Source organism: Cyprinodon tularosa, unplaced genomic scaffold, assembly GCF_016077235.1.
Source record: "Cyprinodon tularosa strain WSP-4 unplaced genomic scaffold, ASM1607723v1 ctg232, whole genome shotgun sequence".
Lineage (NCBI taxonomy): Eukaryota > Metazoa > Chordata > Actinopteri > Cyprinodontiformes > Cyprinodontidae > Cyprinodon > Cyprinodon tularosa.
In genome coordinates, this window is record NW_024038870.1 from 289,480 (window position 1) to 310,991 (window position 21,512).

Genomic DNA, 21,512 nt, shown 5'->3' on the forward strand with positions numbered 1-21,512 from the left:
TGGTATGTTTGACTGTTTTGTTTCTATGGGTAGGTTTTTCAGATTGAATTGGATTTCTGTTTTTTTTTTTTCTCAGGATATAGATATATTATTCACAATGTATTTTTTTATTGTATATTTATTCAAAATAAAAGATAAAAAAAACAGGTGATCCATTATCATCATTAACCTTTTCTTTTTATAATTAGAAGACATATGTTTTTGATTTAAATATCATTTTTTTAGAGTTAATAGTAACGCAAATTACAGTGTTTAATAGGCAGATATCGCATTGTTTCGATCATAGATCTGTGAATTAAATGAGAATTGTATGGTTCTGACATCCAAACACATTTTTATAGAATTGTGTGGTTCTGACATCCAAACACATTTTTATAAGTGCATTGGATAAAACTGGTGGTTTACAGCTTCACAAATTAGTAGCTCTTATAGCTTGAAGGAGTTCACTAAAGACAAAACAGCATTTTTGCTTTCCCTAGAAAGACTACCACTCAACAAATAAATAAAAAAATCTGCATTTCCTGGCAAACCAACATGTACCATCAATTTATTAAAGAAATTTCTAAATGATTTAAGGATGCATCTCACCTGGCTGGACCCGAGTGGCCTGGAGAAAATACCGGAGAGCCATTGCGTAGTTGTTCTGGTTCTCTAAAGCATGGCCAACATTATTCCATAACTTGGCATTGTTCTTGTTGACCTGAAATGGCACGCGGTTTATTAAACCAAAAAAAAAAAAAAAGCAGTCTGAGGAAGAACAAATGATCAAAGCTGTGTTACCTATTAGGCATTTTAATTGAGACTTTCATCACGGGATAATTAAAACTTTTTCAAACTATGAAAAGCTGCCAATGTGCTCTTACCTTCAGGGCAGAGGTAAAAAGGGTATATTCTGACTCCCAGTCCCAGTTCCTGTTGAAAGTTTTCACTGCATGTGTGGTTAGCAACACGCCAATCATCAACCAGGAAATTTTCTTTAATTGTCTGTAGGTGACAGTTTTAGACAGACCTTGAAGTTCTGTTGTTGCCGAATGATGAGACAAATGAGGTGAGTAATGTTTAGGGCAGCACCTCTTACGGTAATTATCTCAGTAATCAATTAATTACTTATTATTTTTCTATTAACTTAAATCTTGTGTTGTGTTTTTGTGGGGGGAGAGGTGCTTAGTTTATTTTACTTTTTTGAGTTTTTTAATTTGCATAATATTTAAAAGAGAAATTAACACTTTACAATGCCTAGGGGTTAGTAAAAGAGCTCTGAAATTAAATTAATATCTCAAAATAAAGCAACGTTAGAAAGATAAAAAAAAAAAACAAAAAAAAACTTGTCTACTTTAAACAAATTGCAACTGGCAAGATGGAAAAACATATACATACATTTACATTCAGAGTTTTTATTTGGTTATAAACAATCAATTAAATTTTTTTCGGAAAAAATATTTATTTTATATTTAATTTGTCTTTATTACCGCTTTAGATAAGTTTCAGCAAATTGATGGATTAACACTACAAAAAATTTTAAATCTAAGTAAGTCAATTTTTCTTAAAATTAGCGAATTTTTTCTTGGGTTAAGCAACTAAGTGACAAACTTTGTCAATGGAGTAAGACGATTTTTTTATAAATTAAGAAAAAAAATTAACTGCAGTGTCTTAATCAAGTACATATCTAATTATCCTATTTTAAGGGTAAATATACTCCTTCCATTGGCAGGTCGTCTTATTTACCTTCTCAACTGAAGGGTAATATAATTACTTTAAGAAACTTATACAAATACTTCAGATCGTTTTTGCAGTGTAATCTTTGCCGTTAATTTAGTGAATGATTTGACTTAATTTCCAAATTTGTTGACGATTATTGCAAAAATCAATTGATCACGATTATCAGATTAATCATTTCAACACTTCTGATGTTACATATACTTTAAAAGTAAACACTGTTTAGAAGACTGTTGGAGGCTTGTAAATGTACAGCGTTCTAACTTCTGTTTTTTAGGATGTTGGGAAAATGTACATAGGAGGATGCTCAGGTCAGATGAGCCCAAGAAACACGTCAGAAGTGGAGCATCCCAAAGCACGGGAGTAATTGCTTTTGGCGCTTCACGCCGAGATGCTTGAACCTGAAACCTAAAACTGGGCACCACTATTTTAGCAGCATAAAGACAGCTGGACGGTCTCTTTAGGCCTTTCAGATCAATGCACACTGCTTCTTATCTTCTTACTGGCCTCATTATGTGAAACAAAAACGCCCTTCATCAGACATTATATACAGCTCTACCACTTTGGTAAATCAATACATTTCAGACAGAGACTACTTCTTATTAATGTCTTTAACTCCTTTTTTCAGTATGGAGCTATGATGGTGGGGGTAATAAATGGTAACGAGAACAAGATCTACACAGTCTAACAAAAATGTTCACACCCTTGTTGATTTTTAATTGACAGTAGGTCTTTTTATAGCAACCGTAATGAAATTTTATCAGGATTTTAAGGGAGACCAATGAATGATGCCTTTTTTTCTCTTAATCAGTCTAAGATGCAATTTAACTCTTTCTTTACTCATCAGTTATTTTGTAATGTCGTCGGAGGCTAATGTGATTGAATATAACACAGCTCTAACTGTAAGTAGCTGACAATTAGAGCAGAAACAAGTAACAACCTACCGTTGATCCCCAAAGAAAATATTAAAAATAAACAAAGAGAGAAACTGTACAAGGAAACATTCCTACAGACCAGATCCTTGTTTACATTGTAAAAAAAAAATCCCTTTTTCTATGTGCCAGATCTATGTTGATTCAGAGACACATTTTTCTTTAGTACGGAATGTTCCTTTGTTTGTTCCTCACTAGCTTTAACAGGCTAATCAAATACCAAATAAAAGCATGACTGAATTAAACGAACATTCTCCCATAAAGGATATTAATCCCAGTGTCATGTTACCTAACAGGAAGATGACATTTTCAAGCTACAGGTTTTTATGTACGTATAACATGGAGATATAATGTACACATCTACTTATTTATAAGGCTTTACAGTTTGAGTTTACATCCAGTGGACTTACTCAACTCTAAAAAAATATTTTTACCTGGATTATTGAGATGGATCAGGTCTATTTATTGTTATTATTTTTGGACAGTTACTTACCCTTTATGTGAGACGATCTTGAATCCATGTGCTACAAGAACACAGAACCCCATACTAGGAACGTAAAGCACCCTCTCTGCAACAACAAAGCCCACAGGAAAGAAGAGGTTGGAGGCTGGAATGAAGGGCAGGACGATCAAAGACAAAGCCTGCAAGGGAAAAAAATGAAACAAAACAACAACAAAAAATGTTTAGAGATGTCTACTAAAAAACATATGAGTATAAAGCAAACAATAAATTTAAGCTTGACACATTTAAATAAAAGTAAATTCTGATAAATAAAAAACAGTCCAAACTTCCCAATGTTGTCTATGGTTTTTAAACAGAGGTGGGTAGAGTCCTTAATTTCTTTTATTTAAGTAAGAGAAGCACTGGTTTAACAGTTTTGATACTCCAGTATAAAAATCGAAAGGCTTCATCTGGGTATTTCTATTTTGTAAAGGGATATTCAAGGAAAAAGCAATGAATAAAGGACACTTTGGAAAGTTCCTTAATCAAAAAAAGTTTCTGGGAGTGTCTTTACTTCTCAGAATCTATTAAAAATCATATTAATTTCTTTTCTCTGTATTCCTTTTATTTATATATTTTTTTCAGCTATCTTTATACTATTTTTTGTGGTACATTTTAAGTTGTCAAATTTAAATTCTTTTCCAGTCCTTTTCACCTCAATCCAAATATTGTTGCCAACGTCGAGCAGACCAATAGAAATGCATCTTCGTTCCTCACTCCAGGAGAAAGCCCGCCCCAGTTAAGTGGATAGAATGTAATTTAATAAGTTGCAAATAGAAATTCTTGCAATTCATAAAACTCAATCTAAAAAAATGCCAACTTAAAAAAAACAAACAAAAAACAATAAGTATAAAAAGATAGCAAAATTACTCTCAAAACTTTTTATTTTAAGTTCATTTTCTGGATTGTATTTTATTATACTGCAATTTACAAAACCTGTTCTTTGCATGCAAGAATAATCAAACAAAATTCTCTTCATAGATATGTGCAAAATCAGATTATTCTATAAAATAAATAAATACTATAATATATAACAAAAATAAATTCATGCAGACGAAACACTTATTGTTTTCAAAATAATCTCATCAAATAATTTACAGTAGATAATGAATATGTTCTAGGAAAAGATAAAGAACTTCCAGAGACAATATCTACATTTTACTGTATTTTTACCTGTTGTCTGATTAGCTTAAGTTACTAGTTAATGAGTGGAATAACCAGAAATTTTACTCAAGTAATATTAGCAATACCCATATAAGATTATTACTTAAATAAAATGTACAGTGAAGTAACATTACTCCTAAATTAACTTTTTTATCGTAAATTTCACTCATGTGGATGTAACTATCTACTATCCACCCCTAAACTCCATGAGGTGGCACCACATCTGTTGAGATCGGCTTATGGTGCCCAATGCTGGGGTTCTATTTCAGCTTCGAAGGGACCATTAAAATGCTATCAGGATGCCTATTTGAGCATTACAACTTTTGGAAGATGTCATTAATCCCAACAATTAAAAAATAAATCAAATCTATAAAATCGGTTCAATAACCAGTCAGAATTCTAAGATTATTTATTTTAGCCGCTTGCTGAAATACATTCAAACAAACTATCAGGAGAATGTATGAAAATATTAGAGGCTTTGCACTCTACTGGTCAATTCACTTTCAAAAACATTTTTCCAATTGAATAAAAATTGAATTATCTCAATATATTGTTTCTCAAATAGTTAATAGGAAGATCAGAAGAGATGATCAGAGATTCATATAAGTGCATGTAGGATTTTTCCATTTTTTAAAAATTTTACTTCACCTAAATGATCAGATGTCGTTTATCTGAGTAACATTGAGATATTTTACAAGGCAAACAGCGTTCTCCCACTAAAGACATTAAACACAGAAGAATTTCTGAAATCATTTTTAAGTAATGTCTTATGCTCTCTGTGAAACAGCTGGCAACCATGAAAATAGGTTGAGCACGTTATGAAAGTGTTGCACAACAAACTCCAAAATAAAACTAGCAAACCAGAGAAAACACTGCACAAGGCATTACTGCATTTATTCAGTGATGGTTTGTGTTGCTCTTTTGTAAAATTAAAGCCTTCAGCTATGAGAGGCTGTTGCACAATAAATGCTAATTCCCCCCCCCCCAATATCCCACATTGAACATTGCCACCCATGTTTTACAGTCAAATGAAAAAGTTTATTGTTGGCAAAAAAAAGCTTTGCTTCTTCTTAACCCTTTTTATTTTCATCTCTCATTCTGATGCAAAGTCTTTGAAGTGTCCAAAACAAATTAAACCAAAACTTCTCCAGAGAACTTGGGCAATAAAATGAAGATTTGGCAAATTATGGCAGCTTTAATCCATGGTTGGTAAAGTAAAGCAGGGAAATTTAATAGGGAACAAAAGCACAATTATCTTCTACATCTTTTAAGCTGTGGACGTGGCTGTTGGAAACTAGGACCCAGCATGTGGCGTAAAAACGCAACAGATCCTTTAAATGTTTAATTGAGAGGATTACAGAGATCAGACCAAAGAGCTTAAGTATAATACAGCCATGCCAGTAAAAGGGCTGAGAAAAATAACTTAAAGGGTTCAAGTACTAAATAAGACATCGACCTCTTTGGTGTCTCAAAACCCCAAACTGTTGGGTAGGCAGAACCAGCAGGAAAGAACAAGTAGTTTGTCCGTATGTTAAAATAGGCAATCATTTTTACCACTGAGAACTGTAAGGTTCAACCTCCCAACATGCTGCACAAACAAGCAGCTCAGATGCCTAGATGGGATTGAAACCACATGCTGACGATGCTAATCTATGGCAGGGATTCAACTTTTTAGCCCATGATATCTAAAATTACCAAAGAATGATGACCCCCTAAAAACATCACAGTATTGCACTCTATATTTATATATTAATATAGTTAAGCAATTGCAGTCATTTCTTAAATACTTTCATGTGTAAAATTTAATTTAATTCATAATTTTAAATGTACCATTTATAATTTAAATGGACATTGAATAAGTTAACTGTACATTTTATAAAGTAATGTCATATTTAATCTAATATTTGACTCAATATAAATAAAATATCTACATAATTAATGCTATACTTGTTTTTGCACGAGACATTGACACACATGAATTTCAAGTTTAATTTTGTCTCACCATATACGCTTCAGCATTTATCTCAAACCTATCATAATTATCGCAAAGGCTTAACTTAGACAATTGCCCGGGGTCCCTGAGCAAGACCCTTAACCCCAGAATTAATCTAGAAAGTAAAGAATTGCTGAGGTGTAATTAATTGGAAACTAGAAAAGATTTTTCATATTTGAAAAAATGTCAATGTGTTCCAGAAGTTACTTTTCCCATCAACCTATCTGAAATGGAGATAATTGGTTGTTTTTTTTGTTTTTTACAATTTTTTAAAACACTTAAAGGTCTATGTTTTAACCCAAAGCATATTTAAATGATTTTTAGTCACCATAACTCATAACTCATTAACCAACATTATCCTATATCTCATGTTTTTTTAACACTTTGCAACACAAATTTCTTCCAGGCCATTCTATAGTTTTCCCAACAGGCTTCAGATCTAGATTAATGTCTTAAGATCCCGAGGGACTTTCTCTGCATTAGAGTTCAATCATGACTAAAATGGAATAGCTGCAGTTAACGCTTGACTGAGCAGAAAATTTGTGGAAAGAAGCAGAAGAATTTATTGCTGGAATTTTATTACAAATCTAATCAATCTTGTTACTTGTTTGCTCTATAAACATTTTTTTTTCTAAAGGCATTTGTAAATACCTGTTGAATGGAAAAAGTGGTAATACATGACTCTTTTCAAGGAAAAAGTCAGAATACTGTGTAACTGACCAACAAAAAGTACAGTAAAAACAAAGAAACTTTTTTAAAAACCAGATTGACTTAGAAACAATTTTCCTCTCATCTTGTACCAATTTCTCAATTCATCATAGATTACCTGATTTTTACATCTATTTGTTCTGTAATTAATTAATACAAATAAATATGTTTAAGTCATAAGGATACATGAGGAAGTAACGTTGGGTTAGGAGAAGGACGAAATGTCTTAATTTTTTGCCCAAACAAAGAGTGACATTTTCGCTACAAATTGTGCATGAATGGCAATGAAATAAATAAGCTTTTTTAACCTACTGCAATTACTCTGCACAAAACTAGCTCTGTGTGAAAGGCGTTACTAAAAAAGGAAAAGAAATAAAGGGGGCATATTTGACCCAATATATTCAGGTTTAATATGAGATATGTGATAAGAAAAAGTTGAGAAAGCGATGAGAGAAATAAATTACATTAGTTCCTAAATGAATTGTAGGACTGAATCCAAGAAAGATTTAAAACTGTAGGGACTGACTTTTGTCGCCTTTACTTTCTCTTCCAGCAAGTAAAACATATTAAGAACCCACATAAAAGCATTTCTCGGTTCAAATGTGGGATGACATAAATTATTATGACAGTAGCTTTGGGTTTGCATTCTTGTGGAGAAGAAACAATTACAGAGTTTAAAACATTTGAATAAAAATGTTAATTAGGTGACCAAACCTCCACTCACCATAATCACAGTCTTGGCTGAGCTGTGACTGTAGCGCAGGCTGTAGTGGGCAAGCAGGCACAGAAGCGTGTAGAACATCACAGTGGCCATGTTACGGAGGTCTAAAAGGGACTCCACCAGAGGAATGGTACCCATGGTCCAGTCGCAACACAGCTCTGAGGGATTCAGTAACAGCCATGCATTTACTGGGAGCAGGTAGTTGAAAGTCAGCTGCCTGGTTGGAGTGGGACTCACAGCTGCTGGGTTATCAAATCTATTAAAAAAAAGTCACATAAGACATTCAGTTAGTTACTACTGCAGAGGTCAGAGTAGAAAAATACATTTATATATTATAGTAAAGCAGAATAATACTATGCAATACGCACATCAAAAAGAACGGATTAGTTTGCAAAATAGGTTAGCAAGTCATTCAACTACCATGAATTCAGGCAATCTTGATATATATTTGTTACAAGATACTGAATGCCCCAAAACATGTTTAAAGGGCACTAGATTACTAAATTATAATTGAGTTGCTTCAACATGGGTAAAGCTTCTCTCAACTGGCTCACTGTTTATTCCAGAATGGAGTTTGAAGTTCACATTTTCACATATAAAGCCCTCAATAACCAAACTACATTATATATCCAAGATCTTACTTTTCTATACATTTCTAAGATAGTCCTTGGCTACCAAGAAGTAGGTTTAACTTTCCTCTTTAAAAAAGATCATAGATAGAGTGGTTTAGGCTGTAGTTATGCTGCTATAGCCTTCTGCTGCTGGAAGACATAAAGACGCCTTTTCCTCCCTCTGCTACTATCCCCTTCTTACATCTTGGTCAACACACCCCTTCACTAATTCAAACTAATCTTTTTCAACCTGTGTGTGACAATTTCTTGAAACTGACTTAAAAATTAACTGAAATAAAACATCAGTTTAATTATTCTGTGGCATAGTTTGATACATTAAGATAAATATTAAGAGAAAATTTTAACATATTCAATTTATTTGTATATTATTAGACTTTTTTGACTTTTAAGAAAACTGTATTTAAAAAAGGTAAATAGGAAAACAATAACATAAAATAAAACAAGTGTCATTGTTAAGTAAAAAACAAAAGGTTAAATAAGGAGCACTTCTTTGTCTGGCACATCAAATCTTGTTAAAACCACACTACTGGATAAAATCCTTTATGTTCCAAGTGGCTCTGAAGAGAAGCTCCAGCCTAATTCTGACCTTGACATACCACTTTCACAGAGCTACAGCATCAAGGTAAGCTTCTTACTGTAGTTTGTCAATGCAAGATGAGTAAATGGTCATTTGTGCCTTGCTGATTAAAAAAAATTGTAAGTTGTGCCTTTTGCTTGTTTGTTTAGTTTTGGTATGAATGAATAAAAAGTTTATAAAATCTGTGTGAAAAATTTAAAACACAAAATAAAGCCTGAAAAGGATCTTCGACCTTATGCAAGCGATTAAAAATGTAAAAAACTTTTTCAGACAGACCACAGAACGGACACTGGTTCAAAAAACCCCAATTAATGACTGATAAACAAGTTTGTAGCCATGCCACCGTGTAAAATCCTCCATTGGAGATCACCAGTCTGTTCTTTAGTTTTTGTAATAATGGAGGCTTGTATTTAATCCTCCACTGGTGTTGTTTTTAAAAATTTTCTGAAGAAAAAAAAGAAGTAAAACGAAAAGTAAAAAGGAGAAGAACAGGAAGATTTCCTGACTGTTTTGTACAACACCTAATTTCCACTTAGGTCAGTTCTAATTACTATTTAGGTAATTTGAGTTAGACTTGTTTGGTCACGGATTCAATATCACAACTGAAGCATCTGACCAAACCAGATAACTCCTATTGATAGACAGCTGCTACATAGGAATGTTTCTATACAGCACACTCCAAGTACTTTAGATCTAACAGCTTTAGTAGCGCTAATCTTATGATGTTGAATTGATAACAGTGGTGCGACTGTTTTCCTCACCTAGTAGCCACTCTGTGCTTTAAGGCTAAGCTAATCTGCCCAATGGTTTAAAGCTTTGGCTTGTACTAAGTTTAACCCGGACCCTCAGAGGTGATCTTTATAATACTTTGGAATCCAAATTATTTCCTTGCTTCTTTGAAATGCATTAATATAAAAGAGAGAAAATGAGAGCCACCGCAGTATAATGTGAAAGAGCTCCTGGAGCCCAGCACGGCTCCCTTGGTTCAATGTGAAATCAAACTGTTGTTCTATCTGGTGTTGTTTTTGGAAGAGTATATCTTTTTCCACACATGGCTTTGATAGAGCCAAATTTGTTTAATCAGTTTTTGATTTTAGACCCTTACACTTTGATGTTGATATAAGGAAAAACTTATATACACAAAAGGGAGTGTTGGAATTTAGGACTTTTTGGGAACTTCTTTAAAGATCAACAATCTGCTGTCGTGCTGAATTTGCTTGAGATAAAAGTCCTATGCAAACAGCCTTTTAATTGGAGAGTAAATACATTAAGAATTAAGAGTAAATATTAACTCAAATGCTTCAAAAATATTAATTTTGCTTTTTTTTAAGCTCTCTTTAAACTGAAAGTACAGACAATGATCAAATTAACAATAAAAAGGCTTATATTCTATTCCTTTTATTTTTCAAACATCAGACCTGAGGGCAAAAATGAACAAATTTGCCTGTGAGAATGTTTACAGAAAAAAGAGGCATCTTACTGTTTACATTTTTCCATTGAATCTTAACACCATCTATCTGTCTTCTGTCCTAATAAGTCCAAAAACTTCCCCATAACAACCCTAATCCAAACAAAATTCTAACAGAGATAAGATCTTGCTGTGTTTTAGAGAAAAAACAAAAAAAACAAAACCCTCCAAACTGGTGAGAACTGAAATAAAATGTGCTATGTTGATTCTCAGTGAGTAGTTAAGAGATGGTTAAACACCAACAGATATGCTGGACAATAACTTGTGTGATGGTTTTATTGGCTGATGGAAATGAGAGTGACAATCATTCAGATCAATTATGCTTTTAAAAGCCTTGTTGTGAAATTTAAAGAAGAGGCAGCGTATCACACGAAAAGCCCTAAACTGTAAAACCATTACCATCAATTCTCTGGCTCATGGGCAGCACCTTGTAAAAGTTCTGCACGGATCCCATTCCTGTCATTAAAATCCTGTGTAGAAGTCTTGCTTTTTTATTCTTTGTTTTACTTTTTTATTGCAAACAATCAGACTGTATTCTTAGTGGTCAACATAATGGACAAGTTCTTCAGTATCTCTAAAAGTCAATAAATGTCTTTCTTTGAACTTTTAGCTGTTTTTTTTACTCCTTTTTACAAAGCAAATGCTTACAGTTTGTTAAAGTACTCAGCACTTATCCACGGGTCATTCAGACTTAAATGGTTCCTGTTGTATCAACATATAACTTTACTACCTAGAGACTCCTTATCACCATCAGTCTGATACCAATAGAGGCACATTTTCACACAAGCTCCATCAGTGACGTCTATCATGAATACTTAAGGGCTTCAACATACCTGAGTTAAATTGAAAACTTGTTACCAGGCCTCAGCAGACATTGATAAGAAGGTAATTCAGTTATTTTAATCAGCCAATTAGGATCAGGGTCACATTTTAAACATGCAGATCACCACCCATTAACAAATAAGGGAGGACACCCATGACGTATATAATTAGCCACGCTGCATTTAGCCTAAACAACTAAAATAAAACATTTACCAACGTTTGCTAATTTTCTCATATTTATTGTGTCCTCTTGATGCATTTATTTATTACCAATACATCAAAGACATTACTTTTATTATTTATTTTTTTTTACAGTTGAAGAGAGTTTTCAGAATAGATGCAGAAAGAATATTGATGATGACTAAACTGGAATGCTTTTCAGCTCTATTTTATGGAGTAAGATACCCTTCAATAAAAACGTATGCCTTGACCTCTGAGTGGCCAGACGGACCTCGGAGATGTGTCAAGCATAAACCAAGCTTTATTGTCTGCTCATAGATACATGTGAGATCTGATCTTCATCTATAAGAGTACAAATCTAGAACTTATGAAAACAAGTTATATAGTTACGACTTTGCAACAATCAGATCACAAATTCAACAAACTTACAGGTATGATTCACAAACTTTTATTCAATTCAGTTTTTTTTTTATATACTGCCAACATATGTAATCTCCAAGAACTTTACAGAGACAACTCAACCAGATTATTAAGTAGATTGATAAAAAGTTTATATAAAGGACACCAGCTGATTGCATCCAGTCATTGGGTTGCAGGATTTGCTCCTTCAGGATCAGTATGTGGGGACAGCAGACATTCGCTTGCATTTTGTCAACTCTACGACAATACCTCACACTGTGCATGTATGCAATGACAGTGGAGAGGAAAAACTCCCATCGCTTTAGAACTGGCGTTGGCAATTCCAGTTCCTGTAGGACGGTATCCTACAACTTTTAGAGTCACCCTTGGTCCAACAGACCTGAATCAAAAGGCTAACCTACCTCCTCTTTATGCAATCAGTTCCTCCAGAGTTCTCTCAATCATCTTGAACCAAAGACACATCTAAAAGTTGCAGGATATCGGGCCTCACGAACTTGAATTGCCCACCCCTGTTCTAAAGCGATTGAGTTTTTCCTCTCCACTGTACATTCAAATTGTATTCTGAGCACAACTCGTGTCTTATCCCTCTTAACATCTAAAATGTTTATGCACTTCATCCTGGACTTTACTTTTTGCAGCTCAAATGAATGTGGATAAACCGCTTGGCTTCTTTGCCTCTTCCATATTTCTCGTTATTTACTTATACACATTATTGCATCCCCAGCCACTCAGTCTTGGTAAATAAACCCAAATGGGTTTATATACCAACAAAGAAAAATTGTACAAAGTGTACAAAATAAATAATATATAATTAGCCAACAAGGGGCAATAATGTAATAAGAAAACAGAGTAAGCTGCTGGTAAAGAAATATGTAAAGTTATGGTATCATCCGGACGCCTTTCAGGGCAGAACAAGGTGAAAAGAGGAGGAAAGCAGCTGGGCTTATAATTCTCTTTAAAGACCTGCTGAAAGTACGTCTAAAATGAAAGCAGAAATTTTGGAAGCAAATCACAAAGAAATAGCCAATGCTCATAAACAATTTCTAGACATCATCGACATAAGACAGATATTTCAGAGATATCTGTCCGAAAGCTTAGAGTCGATTTTTATTTTGTGTTCATGATGGATCTGTTTTGTCTTAAAGAGCCGACTGCGATACATCAACATTCACACTTGATTAAAATCTTTTTGTTGTCCCAGTAACGTATCCCAAACCTGCATCTGGATGTGGTTCACAGTCCAAATCTTTTTTACAGAACCGTTGCTGTAAACCCGGATCACTGCTAAAGAGACAACAAGCGGTGTGTGCTGGATAAATTGTTATGGCTCTGCAGCAGAATTTCTAGCAGACAATCTGGAGTCATCATTAGGATTACAGATGGAGGATTAGTCTATCTACACTAATTGTCTGGAATGTTATCTTTACGCTTAAATCTCATTAGGTCGAATGCTGTGCAGACAATTTTAAAATAGATAGCCATCAATAAATACTTCAGCCAGAGGAACACAACATTTACCCTCAGTGTTTTTGACAGAGTGGAGATTTTTATTTATAACTTGTCCTTCTTATTCATTTCTAAAAAAAAAATTGTGTTTTTTTCAGATACTCACCTAATTACACATTCATCATATAGGAGTTGGAGCTTTTGCAGATTCAGTTTGAAATGAATTAAAGGAAAAATTTATGCCTGAAACAGTAACGGCTCTGTGCTGTTTTGTGAAAACAGTCAGTAGGGACTAAGACTTATAAACATCAGCTGATGTTTTACGTATTCTTGCATGATACTCTGCCAGACCTCTACTGAAGCCACCAGAAGCTGATGCTTGATTAGGAGTTTTGCTTTATTTACTGCGGTCTGCAGCAGGATTCAAGGAAACTAAATCCAGCTTAGATCAGGTGACAGACTGGCCCATTTGAGGCGTCCTCCAATCTTCACCGTAAAGCAGTTTGCACATATCTCTGTTTGTACACCGATTATCATTTCTCACTCTGAAGTTACCTCAGAGCACTAAGCGAGTTGTTTTTGTTCTTAAACTCACAGTGAAAAGACAAAACAAGTAGCCAATCCTTAAAGAAATGTTCATACATCTTCGTTCAAAACAAACTGTATACTGAAAGAAATGAAAATATCCAGCATTTTAAAAATCAGAATGAACCTAAAGAAAATAAAAGTAATGGATTGAGTAATGGATTAATCTTAAGTTCATTGATCTTTTCAATCAACAAACAATTAATTGATGAACGGCCATTTTCTTTAACATCTGAACTTTCTTTTATATAAGGATCTTTCAATAACATAAAGGGATTAACCTTTTTTGCACAATATGCTGCACCTTAAAAAGGTACAGTATTATATTTTATAAATTCTGTGTGTCATCGGTAATAAACACTGACTAAGCAACAACAAAATCTTAGACAATATTAAACCAATGCCTGTGCTTTAACAAGACTGAACCTATTAGGTTATTGAATAAAAACAGAATGAATTTATAATTTCCAATGAACAGAGATGTAAAGCTGTCATTAAGAGACATGGGATTTTGCTCAAACATACTGTCAGACTAATTACTACTTTGTTTCACTGTAGCGGATGCTAACGGTGATATAGCTCTCTGTTTTTGGAGTACAGTCATGGCCAAAAGTATTGAAAATGACAAAAATATTATATTTTCACATGATCTGCTTCCCTCTGGTTTTCATGTGTGTATGTCAGATGTTGTCATCACATACAGAAATACAATTGCAATCAAATTATGAGGAAGAAAAGCTTTTAATGACAGAATAAGTTAATGCAGCAAGTCAATATTTGCAGTGTTGACCCCTCTTCTTCAGGACCTCTGTAATTCTCCCTGGCATGCTCTCAATCAACTTCTGGACCAAATCCTGACTGATAGCAGTCCATTCTTGCACAATCAATGCTTGCATTTTGTCAGAATTCCTAGGTTTTCGTGTGTCCACCCGTCTCCTGATGATTGACCACAAGTTTTCAATGGGATTAAGATCAGGGAAGTTTCCAGGCCATGGACCCAAAATCTCTATGTTTTGTTCCCTGAGCCAGTTAGATATCACCTTTGCTTTATGGCAAGGTGATCCATCATGCTGGAAAAGGCATTGTTCATCACCAAACTGCTCTTGGACGGTTGGGAGAAGTTGCTCTCGGAGGACATTCTGGTACCATTCTTTATTTATGGCTGTGTTTTTAGACAAGACTGTGAGAGAGGCGACTCCCTTGGCTGAGAAGCAACCCCACACATGAATAGTTTCAGGATGCTTTATGGTTGGCATGAGACAAGACTGGTGGTAGTGCTCACCTCGTCTTCTCTGAACAAGCTGTTTTCCAGATCTCCCAAACAATCGGAAAGGGGATTCATCAGAGAAAATGACTTTTCCCCAGTCCTCAGCAGTCCACTCCCTGTTCCTTTTGCAGAATATCAGTCTGTCCCTGATGTTTTTCCTGGAGAGGAGTGGCTTCCATGCTGCACTCCTTGAGACCAGGCCTTTCTCCAAGAGTCTCCGCCTCACAGTTTGTGCCGATGCACTCGCACCTGCCTGCTGCCATTCCTGAGCAAGCTCTGCACTGCTGGTCCGATCCCGCAGCTGAAACACTTAAGAGATGGTCCTGGAGCTTGCTGGTCTTTCTTGGGCGCCCTGGAGCATTTTTGGCAACAATGGAACCTCTCTCCTTGAAGTTCTTGATGATGCGATAGATTGTTGACTGAGGTGCAATCTTTCCAGCTGCGATTCTCTTTCCTGTTAGGCCATTTTTGTGCAGTGCAATGATGACTGCACGGGTTACTTTAGAGATAACAGCAGAGAAACAATGATGCCAAGCACCAGCCTCTTTTTAAAGTTTCCAGTGATGTCATTCTAACTTAATCATGACAGATTAATCTCCAGCCCTGTCATCAACACCCACACCTGTGTTAATGGAGCAATCACTGAAACGATGTAGGCTGGTCCTTTTAAGGCAGGGCTGCAATGACGTTGAAATGTGTTTTGGGGGATAAAGTTTCTTTTTTTAGGCAAATATTGACTTTGCAATTAATTGCTGTTACGCTAATCACTCCTTATAACATTCTGGAGTATATGCAAATTGCTGTTAAAAACTGAAGCAGTAGACTTTGTAAATATTAACATTTGAATCATTCTCAAAACTTTTGGCCATGACTGTAATCCAACATTCAGTGCTGGAAGACACTTTGTACTGTGAGTAGTGTCTCTTGGCTGGAAATTAACCCTAAGCAGTACATTAACATACAAAAGCTACCCTGCTCATTGCCAGCCTGTCTTTTTCAATCATGTAAGACATTTGTCATAATCTACTTTTCTATCATTACATTCTTTCGAGTTCAGAGAAGTTGTAACGATCCGCAGTATGTAAATAGCCGCTATTTAGGAGATAAAATAGGGAGTTTATCCAGTGTTTATATTTACAAACAGAACCACATAAAGTTAATTCTGCATCTTCGTCTCCTTTGTCTCTGATAAAGACAGTTAATAATCCCAGACCGGACTCTGGATCAATTCCTGTTTCTGCTCTAGCATTACTTCTCTCTGGCATTACTTCTCTTGCAAACTAGTGGCGCCACTTAAAAATGAAGGTCAGCACCCTCTAGTGGACAACAGCAACACTACAACACAGAAAGAATCCTTTGAAGTGGATGTTATCAAATAATCAGATAGGAAAGATTTTGATCGAATAAACCATTTAGTAACAGTTAATCGTAAGTCGATTTCTTTGTTTACACTTCTAAGGACGAATAAATTGCGCTATCCCCAAACAACGCCCTTCTAGGCCTTTCTGGTTTAAATAATGAGCCAACAGGAAAACAAACAAACAAAAAAAACAACTCTGGATTGTCTATCAGGCACGTGTTGCTTCCTCTACAGGGAGCAAAAGGCTGTGGAATCATTAAAGTTTAATATTTTTTGTTTTTATAAAGGGAAAGTATATAGATCTATGTTTTCCCCACCAAAACAGCGAGAGGAAAGGGTGATGTATCGTCTTGTCATATCAGACTTCCAAAGTCAGGAACACAAATGACCTAAACTAGAATATTTTAATGAGTCTAGTTAACATTTACGTGCATTTATAATACGTATAGCTGAAAACAAGTATAGCTCTTTAAGAAATAAAAAAAAAAAATAACTAGGCCCAAACACTTTAGAAAGGGGTGACATCAGACTAGGGTTGTCACGATACTAAACTTTTCGACTCGATACCAAGGAAAATATTTGATACTCGATACCATTTTCGATGCCACAAGGATAAAAACAAAGACTCCAAAATTCTACAGAAATATTTTCATTAATAAATAAAATACAATAAATAAATACAATAAACAATAAGAACAATATTTTGAGGTTGTATGCTGTGCACAATATTAAGCAAGCTTGATAAAAAACTTCTAAAATTAAAATTAAGTGTTCCTACTTGGCTTTGCTTTGCACACATAACAATGACGCTAGCCAAACCGGTTAAGAAATAAAAATTATTCTCAGCAGCTACACCTCTGAAACTGAAAAGTGCACAGAATTATTCAATCACACAGTGTTCTGAAAGTGCATTGTCCTCGATTCTGCACTTTAGATGAATGACTGCTTAGGTGCCACTGGTGGTGGCACTGTATCGATACTTTTTTGAGTATCGATACTTTTGACAATCCTACATCAGACAAACTTTGCCCTAAACACATGCAGCTGACTACATCTGGAAATGTTTTTTTTTTTTTTTTATAACTATTTACCTATAATTTCAAAATAAAAACACCATTTGGACAAACTGCACTACAGCTAATATATGTATCAGTGAAAGATCAAAATAAATCAAGATTCTTTCTACGAATCAGTTCAATTTCAGCATCAATAAAGCAGTAGCAGCCGTAATAATTTCTTCTTACTCCTACTACCTTTATGTCATCTGCAGGAAATTACATCTTTCCAGGTCAAACTGCAGCCACCATTGTAAACACGCATTGCATTTTTTCATAGATAAGGCATTTATTGTGAAGGTTTTGAGAGGTGCTTCTTTTAATAGAGGCATAAACCATCTGACTGTATGCAGATCCAAGAAAAAAGTCTTGGAGGAAAACACAAGTCACATAAAGCAGAGAATAATTGCATTAATAAGGTGTCTTCCAGCTACCTCAAGCATGGTCTACTTTGACAACTTTTCAACATTGTGTTTTATTTTATTAACGAGTCAACATGAGGTGTACATAATTCTCCCTCAAGTAAAAATCTTGTATTGCGCTAAGGCATGACACAATCCTAATCCCCAGGGCCCAATGCTGCGCAGCCTTTACAAGTTTCCCTCGTTCTGTAAAAACTTGATAAGCTGTTGAATCAGGTGTTTTGGCGCACGTACACAGTTGAAACAAGCAGGGCAGCCTGCCCTGAAGGCTACTAGCGGAGGACTATTAAACAATTTAAAAAGCGAGTATATGTAGATGTATTTTCTGAAATAACACACTGTTGATATCTTATAAATCCAAAGTTTCTGCAGTTTGTTTGTTGGATCTAAACATGACCATCTGCTGGCAGAAGTGTGTGCCAAGATTTTGACTAATTAGGGTTTTATGTCTAAAATTTTCCATTATACCTCTTGTGCAGTTTGTAATACTTTAAATGAGAAACAGAAGAATGCCACAGTGAGCAGGGTTAGAGCAGAATAGTACTGCTCATCAGCTTCTAGCCAGCTGGAAGGCCCCTCGACATAAAACATATCAGGTTACTTTAAGCATATTTTCATTCAACTAATGCAGGATTTTAGTTGATTTCATCCATATATTTAAAAAAAGACTTGATACGGAGCCAAATTATCAGTTAACTATTTTAACACAAGAAGGTCCTTTAAGGAAGTTAGGTAGGAGGTCACACCTCAAAACTTGATCCGTTCTGGCTGAAGGTTTTGACATTTTCAATTTAAGTTGGTATCAATTATTAACAACAACAAGGTGTAATAGACAGACTATCATTTTCTTTGTAGAAAAAACAAATACATTTTGGCTGTACCTACACCTTCATATTGTGATTCACTGATTAAACTATTGTCAATTTTGGACTGATTAATCAAAATTTTTCTGTGTGTTGATTTTTGTGTCTTTTTAACATAAATATTTACACATATGGAATTTATTTGTCTGGTTCGTTTTATCTGAAAGGTGCCTTTTTGCTTATTATTCACAAGGAAAATGGCAAACATTTATAACTGTAATAATCAATTTTGTACTGCACTTTACAGTGACATCTAGGTTAAAAAAAAAAACTTTTAATAAATTAATATTTCTACATAAACAAACTTTGGATGATAGAAAAAAAAAAATCCTTATTTTAAATTAACTGGCAAAAAGCATAACATATAGTTATTTTTTTGATATTAGGAATCAGTTTAAAATTAAAAAGTAAAACTATTTTATGTTTAAAAAAATGTTTGTAGGTTATATAAGTAGTTTGTCTTTGTTACCGCTGCTGTAAGTAGCTTATTCTTTAAGCACATGGTATGCTTTAGAGTCCATGTATCATTACATATGTCATAAAAAATCAGTCTGTTTAAGTCTGCCCTGTGAAATTTGTTATTTTGACATTTATAGGCATGTGAGCTTGTTTAGTTGTCAGTTTCCTCTCCCATTATCGAAGGGGAGTGCTTCTAACCACAAGAGGATCAAAGCATATGGTAATTGTACGTGTTCGTGGTTGATGTCATTCCCGTCATTACTGCCACCCTGCCACCGATGCAGACTCACATCTCACAATACTTTGTTTTCAACTGTGTCTACAGATTAAACCTTAGATATATGGACCTACCAGGGATCTATGAAGAATAATACTTGTATTTAAACCTGACTAAAACCAAGCAGGTATAGCAAAAGGGCGGAAGGGAGAAAGGAAAAATGAATAAATTAAAATAACGAAATACAGAACCATTAGCCACATCCACTAAGAGGAATGCTCTGAAAAAGCAGCAGGACCTCCCAATGAAATGGACACAGACCATCTGAATATCATAATGCAGTCTGAATTAAATGATGACCCACACGAGTATAATGTGTTTATAGGTTCCTGAAATCCGTAAACATGCAAACAGTGGCCTTAATATTAATTACAGTGGCATTTATTGTCTGAATATACTTACTCAAACTGCGCATTACCCACAGAACACATTAGAATTTATTGACGTTACACAACTCACCTAAAAGTCTTACTGAAGTGAAAAAAAAGGAAAGTTTCCTTTTCAAAGTTATTCAAAGTTAATTTTCATTAAATGTAATTATATTATCAGTTCCTGATTTGTGCATTTCCTTGTAAAACATGCCTACCTGGTGAAGACAGGCAGCTGGGACTGGATAACTTGAACCCTGACAATAACGAGGAGCAGGGTGCTGATGACGAGGACGATGAGCTTCAGAAGAGTTTGCAGGACAGCATAAGGGAAACCATCTTTACCCTGCAGGACTTGCCGCAAAGTATCCAGTAGTATGGGCAGTGTAAACTAGAAAGGAAAAATAACAGGACGAAGAGAGGTCAAGTTCATCTCCAAATTTAAAGAGGTTATTTTTTTCTCCTCTTTGTTACCCCTGTTTAGACATAACTGTGTGTAATTGTAGCAACCATAAAAAGTTAGCTTTCTTTTAAACACCCAGAGGCACCTCATTAACATCTTTAAAGCGGAAATTTTTTTCAATTACTTCAAAAAACACCAGCTGAGTTAAAAAGGAGGCACCAACAAAGAGCTGGAGCTAGGACAAGAGAGAGGAGCAGCAAATTCAAGCCATCTCTTCTATCAATCGTTATAAGCAATGTGAGATCTTAAAGGCACACTATGCAACATTTTTCAGTTAATTAATGTGTTCCATAACGTTATGGATGACTAAATGAGTCATTTCAGGTTGAACAAAGGTATTCTCGACCGCCCTGGTGGTCTGTGGGGGAAATACTGCACTTGCAACTGCAGGAGCACCGACCCGCACCCACAGGCTCAGAAGTCTCGTGAGAGTCAGTCTTGCTTTACGGCGAGAACTGCTACACTCACCAGATAAAAGCATTCTCGTTGCTAGCACAGTGGCAATCGTTGTGCAGTTATGCTACGCAAAATCGCGTCTAATGCTTCCTTTTTGCTGCTTGTACCAGTTAGTTCTGACGCGTGGCTGAAGCAGCTTTGCTGCTCTGTGTGTCTGAGGCGCATTGGGCGGAGCTTCACTATCCTTTCTCTGCCTTGCAGCTATATTTGCTGTGATCAGTGGGAATAAAGTTGTTTTAATATGTGTTAAGTGAGAAAATACACCTGAAAACGTAATCAGTGCAGTCAGTTCATTCAGATTATTATCCTGCCTTCAATATTTTTTCTGTCGGAGCCGCTCAGACCCCCACATACCAGCGGGGCGCCAACAGTATGGATCCCTTCATCAGCAGCGGTTCACCGCGGCAGCTGGTAGGTGTTTTTCATCTAAATAATCCAAACTGCATATTCTGCCGGCAGATTTCTGCATTTTAAGTTAATTTAGGCGTCAATAAACTGTTTAAGAGGAGTGATCATCAGCGCTGTGTCTCTCTCCATGCGTTAAACGCACCCGACGCGCTGCTTCAGCTGCTCAGACGTGCTGCGCCTGCTGCATAAAATGCACCGCGGGACGGGACCTTTTGCTGCGCCTTGACGTGCGTCAACCATTGACTTTG

The 21,512-nt window shown here is 35.3% G+C and overlaps 1 protein-coding gene across 1 annotated transcript in view; it reads right to left on the reverse strand.

The window, feature by feature from the left end:
• tmtc3 (transmembrane O-mannosyltransferase targeting cadherins 3) overlaps window positions 1-21,512 on the reverse strand; it is a 56,919-nt gene that overhangs the window by 17,463 nt on the left and 17,944 nt on the right. Inside the window, exons 6-10 of the mRNA XM_038286930.1 lie at window positions 20,156-20,328; window positions 7,740-7,992; window positions 3,142-3,290; window positions 864-984; window positions 589-700 (exon numbers count right to left, since the gene is read on the reverse strand). Of these exons, the coding sequence (XP_038142858.1) occupies window positions 589-700; window positions 864-984; window positions 3,142-3,290; window positions 7,740-7,992; window positions 20,156-20,328 (808 nt within the window). The remainder of the gene's footprint in view (window positions 1-588; window positions 701-863; window positions 985-3,141; window positions 3,291-7,739; window positions 7,993-20,155; window positions 20,329-21,512) is intronic.